This window comes from Amphibalanus amphitrite, unplaced genomic scaffold (assembly GCF_019059575.1).
Source record: "Amphibalanus amphitrite isolate SeventyFive unplaced genomic scaffold, NRLGWU_Aamphi_draft 001451F_arrow, whole genome shotgun sequence".
Classification (NCBI taxonomy): domain Eukaryota; kingdom Metazoa; phylum Arthropoda; class Thecostraca; order Balanomorpha; family Balanidae; genus Amphibalanus; species Amphibalanus amphitrite.
Window position 1 is genome coordinate 149,436 of NW_024882944.1, and position 10,323 is coordinate 159,758.

Sequence of the window (10,323 nt, forward strand, 5' to 3'; positions counted from 1 at the left end):
GTGCTTCGAGAGTGTAGAGCTCGACCAGGAGAAGTACCGTCTCGGTCACACCAAGGTAGCATCGCTACCCCACCACTGTTTCCGGGAGACCCTTGGCGACTGCGAATCGGCCTTGCCCCTGCAACTGGAATGCCCCTTCCACAGGGATTGCCACCAGCGGAGGTCGCGGTGTTCCAGCACGCTCCGGAGACTCCCCCCCCCCCCCACCGACCCGAGTTGACCCCTCACCCTGAATGATGCAGCGATGGTGCTAGCGCGGAGTCCCCTCTCTTCCCCTGCCCCCCGGATCGCCCCCCTCGAATTACCCCAGCCCTATACCCTCCCAGCTCGTCGGGTGACTGAAAGCACATTACCCCTTTACAGTGTCTGATCGATGTGTGGAAAGAGGCGCGGCCCTGTACTCCCAACAGCCCCACCCACCTCCAGCAAGGAATTCCAGACCTGTCTCGTTTGAACCTTTGTTTGTTTGACTCTGCAAGTGACATCCAGCTGTATCATTTGGTTGACCCTTTCATAGACCCTAGAACAGAAAGACCTTGAGGCTGCACTTGTTGGTGATAAGCTTCCCTGTGACCAGGGAAGTTCCACTGCAATTCCATTTTCTAAAACAATCTCTGGCATTTTTGCACTTTCCGTAGCTACATGATCCTCGCGCCCAAGAAAATGAAACAGGCCAAGGAGGACAAAGAAGCGTGCGAGGTTTGCATGGAAACCATCCAGCTTGAGGCGGAAAAATTCCGCTTGGGGCATACCAAGGTAGTGCCATAGCTCTGGGTGCTTGCTCCCCGGCGTTTAAAACGATACCGATAAGCTCTGAGGGGCCATTCGCAAGTTGTGTGGCTGAAATTCTGAACGGCTTTAAAACGCTTAAACAGCTATTCACGGCTTTTCTATATCTCTATCGCTATAAAAGCTTAACCATTTTATACACGCAATGCTTCTGGATCCTCCAGTTTCAAAGTCATGCATTGTTCAAAGCTATGACTGTTTTGACTTGAGTGACTGCTTATTGTCACCAACTTTCGGCTGTTGTGTGTTTCAAAATGTTATTTTAAACCCAGCAAAATGACATCTTCGCTTTAATTGTGCCCTCTCACCCAAAACCTCCCTGGATGGCTGGTGATATCATTTGCCACCCACGACTTGACGTGAAGCTCTCACTCTTTCGCTTGGGTGTTGTGCTCTCCGTTCTTCGAGTGCAGTGCTCTTTGCCACCCGATTCCCGAGTGCAGTGTTCCGCGTGTCCTGGCAGCTATCAGGAGCCCTTTCACGTGAACCTCGCACTCACCTTGCGCTTCCCTTACTTCTCTTTAGCTACATGATTCTTGCTCCGAAGAAAATGAGCAAGGCTAAGGAGGACAAGGAGGCCGCAGAGCTTTGCATGGAAGCCATCGAGCTTGAAACCGAAAAATTCCGCCTGGGGCACACGAAGGTAGTTTCGGTGAACTGGAACATCTAACCATTTCGAAGTCCTGAATAGTGTCACGGCGCTTATTCAGGAAGAAAGCGAAGCGTTTCTGGAATGCGAACTTAATATGCCAGGATGTGGTCAAGACGAATGCAGTTGTACCCCTTGTCATCGAATGGATTTGCAGCATGCGCGTGAATCGAAATGTGTTCACGCCTTCCCTACCCCACCCCGAGAATGACCTCTAGGGCCCTGAGACCATACCCGATCATGTACCAGACAGTCCGAGCTTTCCAATCGAACGAAATGCATCAGTGTGTACCTTCGCGACCAATGTCAACGAAATCCGCACTGTCTCCATCTATGTTCGCAGCCATGTAGACAAAAGTCGCTCCGTAGAACCCCTTGCACCTGTCACCCATGCACTTTCCAGACCCGAACCCACCAAATGCGCCCACTTAGACCCCTTGAACCTCCCCCCGTTGTGACACCCGGTCAAGAACGCCGCACGTCGCCGTTGACCCCTAGCAGGACTCTCTTGTCGTCACCCCATTGCCCCGAATGTTCTCCCATGGACCCGAGTGACCCCATGTAGCAGCCCGAGCCCCGAGGAAGAGGAAGCCCACCGCACGTCGTCGCCCTTGCCAACAACACCCAATGTTGTCTACTTGCCTGTGTGTTCCCAGGAGACCTGCATGAGGTAGAGGAGTTAGCTGTTCACCCGACATTGAGTTACCCAGTCCGACAGCACCCTGTCTGACCCTGTGGGACGCACGTATCGGTCAGAACGTCACCCCCTCCGAGGCTGTTACCGAGTTACTTGGTGGACGTACGTTTTGGTGTGGGAGTGACGCATAACGTTACAGCGCCGGCCGCCTGGGGATGCTGACGCTTCAACGGTTCCGACATAACCTCCGCTGCCAGCTAGCCCTGTTTCGCAGCTGTCGCTTCTTGTAAACAGCTTTCGCTGCGAGAATCTGACCGACATTTTTGTGCCAAAAATGCATGTCCATTTTATGTGCGCCTCTGAAGCTGACAATGCTAATATTGCTTCCCGGCAACTAGCTACCGCATCCTGCTACTGAAGACGGTTCCAGAGACCATGGATCCACGCAAAGCCACCAAGAAAGTGCTCTCAAAATTCACTCAGTTCGATGGAAAGTGCAGATACGGTCTGGCAAAGGTAGCTTCTGCTGAAACTAAGCCGTCTTCATTTCTTAATGAAGCACCTAATCGATCACATTAAGCACGCTGACCTCCACATTTCAGCACCGTTGCAGGCCCTTACTAGCAATTGGCAAATACCTACTTATGATCCTTCCAAAATTCTGATAAAATATATACATACTTCCTGTACTATCTGTCAGTACAGAATGTTTGGTGATAACTTCGCGATAACTTGAAAGCACAAGCGCACAACTTCAAACATATCTGCAGTAAGCCTGGCTACACACACTTTCAATTCAAGCAACATTCACATGCATTTCCTTCCCACTTCCTCGCCTGCTAACCAAGGCTGCTCATTTCTGCACTCTAACCTTACCACTGTTCAAGCTTCCTTCTTTGAGGTTCTTATCTCACCGGTAAGTCTTTAACTTCTTGCAGTTATTGCGAACATTATTTGCAGCTACGTAGCTCGTAGGTCAACGCAGGCTTGCGCATCTAATTTCAGACATCTCTTCTTTCTACGCATTTTGCAAAACGATATGGCTAACGTCTTACCTTAATGCTGTAAAATTCAAGCAAATTACTTTGAAACAAAGTTATCGGCAGCAGAAGTCGTAATCAAACTCATTCAGTCCAGAAGGCAAAGAGATCCCCGTCAGCCAACCTTTCCGAACCCCGTCTCGCAGTCTGCTGACCTCAACCACCACATCAGGTGTTCTTCCGCGCGGAGTGCTGGTCAGATGGAAGAGTTGCGTGACGACCGGCTGGCCAAGATCTTCTCCTGGCTGCAGGCCTGGATCCGTGGCTACTTCTCCCGCAAGGAGTACAAGAAGCTGCAGGACCAGAGGTCAGTCGGCTAGGCTTCAAGTTAACTACATGAGGAGCTGTTGAGTTGCGGTCTTAGCCTATTCTTGGAGTGCTTTCATTCATCTACATTCCAGCTCTTGCGATTCTAGGTATCTGAAGTACCTCTTGGTGATTTTCTTTAACGTTTAAGTCCCGGTCTAGCACAAGGCACAATGTCTGAACTCCTCTGTTCGACAGGATTGCCCTCTGCGTGGTGCAGCGCAACCTGCGCAAGTACATGCAGCTGCGCAACTGGATGTGGTTCAAGCTGTGCAGAAGATCAAGCCCATGCTCAACGTCACACGCATCGAGGATGAGATGCGCGTAAGTTAAACACTTTGATTATTTTTTGTTAATGATAGACAGCAGACATGAGTAGCGTTCAAGCTTGGCACCTTTATCTGCCATGCTGATTGCTGATGTACCGAGAGATGCGAATAGCAAATAGCTCTAAGTTTATTCGTATTCATTGCACGCTGTCAGCCGGCCAGTTTCTTAATTTTAATTTATGTTTACTACCTTTGGGGTTATAACAGCTTACCGTAGTCTGTACGCTTACTTTACAGCAGGGTCATGACCGTGAATGAATGATGCATGATAAGCACAATCTACTTCATTCCTTCACAGGCCCTTGAGGAGAAGGCCCAGAAGGCCCTCGACGCCCTGGAGAAGGAGAGAAGCTGCGCAAGCAGCTGGAGGAGCAGAACGCCAAGCTCGATAAGGAGCGCAACGAGCTGCTCGACGCCCTGGCCTCGGAGAAGGGCAGCTTGAGCGACTTCCACGCCAAGCAGCAGAAGCTGCAGGCGCAGAAGCAGGACCTCGAGAACCAGCTCTCCGTAAGTGGAACGCTCTTTTAATAACCAAGTGCTGTCCAAATCTTTGTAATAAGTCATAGTATCTTCCGCTCCCTTCTTTCAACTTAGCATAACATAAGCACTAAGCAGACATATCTCGATGATTGAAAGTCTTGAGCATGAAATCGCTGTCGGTCTTGCAAACGTATGCTTCGTGTTTCGCTGGAACATCGGGACACATCCTGACTTTTCGCGTCTTTTGCTCGCCCACAGGACACCCAGGACCGCCTGGCCCAGGAAGAGGAGGCCCGCAACGCCCTCAACCAGGCCAAGAAGAAGCTCGAGCAGGAGCTCAATGGCAGAAGAAGGATATTGAGGACCTCGAGCTCACCATCCAGAAGGGCGAGCAGGATAAGGCCACCAAGGACCACCAGATCCGCAACCTCAACGACGAGATCGCCCACCAGGACGAGCTCATCAGCAAGCTCAACAAGGAGAAGAAGCAGCTCCAGGTCAGCAGAGCTTTCCAGAGCTGATAGACCAGCTAAGACTATGGTTTTACTGGGGCCAGTCTGTGACTTCTTGTAAGGGTCGCATGAAATTTTATTTGATGCATCCTTCAGCAATTGGCTTCAATTTTACTTTTTTTAATTTGTCAATACAGAACCCGAAATTTACTTTGCATAACAACCAACTCGGTAATCAAACTTAACTTCATCACAGTAACTCTGAAAGTAGGTACTATAACACTTGCCTATGACTAGGCGACTCACGAATCCTCTTTCATCCCGACCACAGGAGAACCAGCAGAAGACCGCCGAGGACCTGCAGTCCCAGGAGGACAAGGTCAACCACCTCAACAAGGTCAAGGCCAAGCTCGAGCAGACCTCGACGAGCTGGAGGACTCTCTGGAGCGTGAGAAGAAGCTGCGCGCCGACGTTGAGAAGAACAAGCGGAAGGTCGAGGGTGACCTGAAGCTGACTCAGGAGGCTGTGGCCGACCTGGAGCGCAACAAGAAGGAGCTCGAGCAGACCATCGCCCGCAAGGACAAGGAGATCGCCTCCCTGTCCGGTAAGAGAACTGAAATATCGGGATACACTTATGCTGTTTCAATGGAGATATTTGATAGTTTATAACTTCCTCGATTGATTGTGGACCTTAAAAAATGTTTTGCGCACACCAGACCTTGAAATTATAACAGCATTCACATCCTGGTATATGATCAGAGAAACCAGAGAAATATCAGTACCTATCTAAACGACTCCTGCCTATTGATCCTATCGTGTTGGCCTCCTTTCATTCATTTCTTTAGCTTGGATGGACGCATCCAACAGATCATAATAATATCCACCATCTCCAATCCATGATCATAGTGATCCCGCTTCAGCCTGACCAACTTTGTTCCCACACCAAGCTTGAGGACGAGCAGTCGCTTGTCAGCAAGCTGCAGAAGCAGATCAAGGAGCTGCAGAGCCGCATCGAGGAGCTCGAGGAGGAGCTCGAGGCCGAGCGTCAGGCCCGCGCCAAGGCCGAGAAGCAGCGCGCGCCGACCTGGTCAGTAAGGCAAACGCTTCAGGGAGGTGGGGGATATTGCACAAGGTCTTGGAGTTAGTATTATCGTTGAAAGAATGGCAGGGGAGGGCGAACGGAGAAGAGCATACGACCTCAATCATCATTACCACCCTAAAAGAAGCGGGCAATAAATCAAGGGAGTTCAGATGATACCGATTATCAAGAAAAAACTCTTGAAATGAACTAGACTAAAAAAGTCGTTTTCTAAATACCTGCAGATTTAGTACGTTCCTACGAGCTGTTCCTCATTGAACCACTAAACCATTCAACGCCCATAAAACATTACTCCACCTCCTCATCCACTTACCATCATATATGACACCACCCCCTGTCCTTTTCACCCACAGGCCCGCGAGCTTGAGGAGCTGGGCGAGCGTCTGGACGAGGCCGGCGGTGCCACTGCCGCCCAGATCGAGCTCAACAAGAAACGGGAGGCCGAGCTAGCTAAGCTGCGCCGTGACATCGAGGAGCAGGTAAGAGGAGGCGGCGAGGTTGAACATCACAGAAAGTGCTTGGGGACTTTTGACAATGATAATGATTCCACAAAAGAAACGACGGAGTTGTTTAGCGAATGCTTTGGGAAAATCTCCGATGCATTGCAAAAGAACCTAGGAATCAGAGATGATGACTTTGGTTGCATCCAATAGCAAGATGCTTCGTGAGCATCAAATCTTTTATTTTCATGTGAAATATCATTAGTCAGAGTTTCTTTACCACCATCAGAGCCTTTGGGGTGCGATGCCGTTCTTTGAAGCCTCCCCGTATGACCATTTACAGAACATCCAGCACGAGTCTTCGCTGGCCAGCCTGCGCCGCCGTCACAATGACGCCATTGCCGAGATGTCGGAGCAGATCGACCAGCTCAACAAGATGAAGGCCAAGTGAGTAACGGTAGAGAAAGTACTAAACCTATTAGCTGGCATATTCAGATGTGAAAAACAAAACTGATTTGCCTAACAGCGTATGCCTGAATGAGAAAGCATTTAGAATAGCACGATACAATGTGAAAGCAGCAAAGGCGTTGAATAAGAAGACTTTTCTATCCAAAGTTGCAAAACCTTTTGATTACCATGACCGCCAAAGTCAGAGAAACCTTGTGATATGCGTGAAGTAGATTTTATAAGGACCATCGCACTGAACGCCACCCCGCGCTCTAGGCTGGAGAAGGAGCGTACGACGTACGCCCACGAGGCTCACGATGCCCGACAGGCTGTCGAGATGGTGAACAGGGACAAGGTACGCGTGGGACTGACGTTTCTCTAGCAGCAGACGTAGCAGCAGACGTAGCAGCAGCGGTAGACGCAGCATCTGTAGGAGTTGGAACCAGAGTCGTCGGAGGACTAGCCCTCCCGCAGCAGCAGATTAATTTGAACTGTGCAATGTTGACCCACCTCGAATCGAGAGTATGTAGACACAGGTTGACGGTTTGGTGTGGTAGCCAGTGTTTGACTCAGCATTGAGGTTATGTGGTATCATGATGTAGCAGACTGCACGGAACCAAACTATTTCAGGTCAGAGAAGGACCGCGAGAATGCCGCCGCCGATGTTACAGATCTGCGCTCCGGTCTTAGCTTTGCCTCGAATGAGAAGGTATATCTAGATCACTGTAGTCATTACCTTCACTTTAGACTAGAATAACCCCCCTACTGCACGTCCGGGACATTTTGCGTAGAGCTCAGACGGCAACTTTTTAGCCCGAGGAGCAGCCAGTCTTTTATCTCGGATATTTTTGACTGATGCACGTGCACCACGTTGTTCTGTAGCGCCGAGCGAGATCGTGCCGGGGTCCTCTCAGACGTCCAGGAAGGTCGTGCCACTCTGCACAGAGCTCAACAGGACTCGGTAAAGAGGTCGCGCTGTAGGCGACCCGTTTTCCCCATACCTACTAACATTGCGGTGTTTGTTTCAAACTAAATGCTCATATTCTACAGTGAAGTGCAACGCAGGGAATAGACGATTCTCAAGCCATACACTCAATGGCTCAATCTGTGCCTGCTTTGATGTTGATTCTTTACAGCGAGATGGACAGGTTTGGGATTGCTTTCAACTTTCACGCTATCTTTGCACAAATCTTCTCTTTCTTTGTGAAGTGTATCTGCTGTGAATGTTCGATATTTCTTGCTTTTTCGACCAGGTTACTCCTCTGGTGGGTATTTACATGTGTGCAAGCTGGCTTACATTTTATTTTCGCTCTTACAGTTGCGTCTCGGCCATTACACTGATAAGAGAAAAAAATATTACTGAGGTCTCAGGATTATTCCGCAAAAACGCTTACCTAATTTCGTCAAACCATGTGCCTCATTCGTTATTGTCGGACAGCAAAAGCCACTGGTGTTAAGCAAAAGCAAAAAAGATAACCTAGGGATAGCGACAGGTTAAAAAATATGAATACCGGATACCTAGTCGTGTTTGGGATAACAAAACAAAGCTTCCCATTTTACCCAAACCCTACAACTTCCCCTGACACCACTCGCTCGCACCAGGCCGCCGCTGAGAAGATGAACAAGATCCTGCAGCAGCAGATCAACGAGGTGACCTCCAAGCTGACGAGGCCAACCGCACCTCAACGACTTCGACGCCTCCAAGAAGAAGCTCACCATCGAGAACTCCGAGTACAGCCGCCAGGTGAGCTGGAGGACGGAGGTTCAGCCAGCATTGGAAGCTACCAGCACAAATAAGCTTGTGCAAAAACCTCTCTGATTGCAGTTCTGAAGCAAGGACTAGGTACAAGCCAGAACGTAACGAACGGGTGATCACTATAGAACTGGACAAATTCACCTCTCTGATCACGGTTTTGACGCAAGGATTAGGTACAAGCCAGGATGCAGTTACCTGATTTTGTCAAGGAGGAATGTCTGCTTCGTTAGCGAAAGATATGACTTGACGTCTCCAGCTAAACACTGCTCACGTCCTTCCCTCTGCCTCCACTCTGACCACCTCCATCTTTTCTGCCCACAGCTGGAGGAGGCTGAGAGCCAGATCTCGCAGCTCTCCAAGCTGAAGGTCTCGCTGACCACCCAGCTGGAGGACACTCGCCGCATGGCCGACGAGGAGTCCCGCGAGCGGGCCACCATCCTGGGCAAGTTCCGCAACCTCGAGCACGACCTGGACTCGATGCGCGAACAGGTCGAGGAGGAGGCCGAGCACAAGGCTGACCTGCAGCGCCAGCTCAGCAAGGCCAACGCCGAGTCACAGATGTGGCGCCAGAAGTACGAGCAGGACGGCCTCGCCAGGTAAGCCGACGCGCCACGACGGACTTCAAGGAGTGAAGGACGTGAGAAACATCCTGCTCAGATCGAAGCAGTCAAGGTGTACAGTTAGTCTTTACTACAAGCAGTGTAAACTTTCACCGCACAACGTCAATATTACCGTTACGGCTTTCCTATAAGTGGGTTCACTCTCTGAAGCGGTGTTCAGCAACAAGTAAAACATTGTCATAATCAGCGAACTCAGCTCGTTCTCACACTTCACCACTCCCACCTCTCCCCGCTCGCAGGGCTGAGGAGCTGGAGGAGCACCGCCGCAAGCTGTCTGCCCGCCTGCAGGAGGCCGAGGAACAGCTCGAGTCGCTCAACGCCAAGAACATCCAGCTGGAGAAGCTGAAGCAGCGCCTGAGCGGCGAGCTCGAGGACATGCACATGGAGGTCGACCGTGCCCAGCAGCTGGCCAACGCCATGGAGAAGAAGGCCCGCAACTTCGACAAGATCATTGGCGAATGGAAGATGAAGGTCAGTGCCCTTGAGACGGAGCTCGACTCTCTTGCTTTTAGAAACAAAAGTAAATGCATGTTGGTTTAACATGACCATTGTCAAGTCTATTTCGATATCATTGACATATTATTGCATAGGCTATGCAGAAAACCAGTTGAGGTACAACAAAACCCTAACCATTAAATCCGATTCCAAGTAAAGTCCAAAGTTTTTTTTAGCGTTGAGAACATCCTTCGTGTGTCGACGACCCTTGACCGCCAATCGCCTCGCCTGACCCCTGGCGATGCCTCTGACAGGTGGATGACCTCTCTGCCGAGCTGGACGCCTCGCAGAAGGAGTGCCGCAACTACAGCACTGAGCTCTTCCGCATCAAGGCCGCCTTCGACGAGTCGCAGGAACAGCTCGACTCAGTGCGCCGCGAGAACAAGAACCTCGCCGACGAGATCAAGGTAAGATTCGTCGACAGGTATCGCACATTCTGCGGGCCATGGTTGAGGATAAAAGTGGTGGTTGTTTGATTTAGGGGATCTTCATATGATCCCTTGAAAACCATCCTGATATACGTGACGTAACAGTATGTGGCGTGTCATCTTCCGATAAAATGCATTGCTAAGTTACCTGCCGTAGATGAAAAGCACAAAACAATGCTCGCATACGGCGAAACGAGACGAATGCGCACTAGGCCTTGACAACACCATCTGCCGTCTCGCAGGATCTCATGGACCAGATCGGCGAGGGTGGCCGCAACGTGCACGAGATCGAGAAGTCGCGCAAGCGGCTCGAGGTCGAGAAGGAGGAGCTGCAGGCCGCCCTGGAGGAGGCCGAG

General features: G+C 50.5%; 1 protein-coding gene and 1 pseudogene across 1 annotated transcript; both read left to right on the forward strand.

Moving 5' to 3' along the window:
• The window catches only part of LOC122373155, a 28,113-nt pseudogene extending 21,440 nt beyond the window's left edge, over positions 1 to 6,673 (forward strand).
• Positions 6,674 to 7,315: 642 nt separating this feature from the next.
• LOC122373156 (myosin heavy chain, muscle-like) lies at positions 7,316 to 10,317 on the forward strand (the record flags this gene model as incomplete). Its single annotated transcript, XM_043350976.1, has 6 exons — positions 7,316 to 7,377; positions 8,271 to 8,412; positions 8,746 to 9,020; positions 9,284 to 9,515; positions 9,794 to 9,946; positions 10,210 to 10,317. Coding segments are annotated over exons 3-6 (687 nt in total), but the record flags the coding sequence as incomplete, so codon positions are not given.
• Between the last annotated feature and the right edge of the window lie 6 nt (positions 10,318 to 10,323).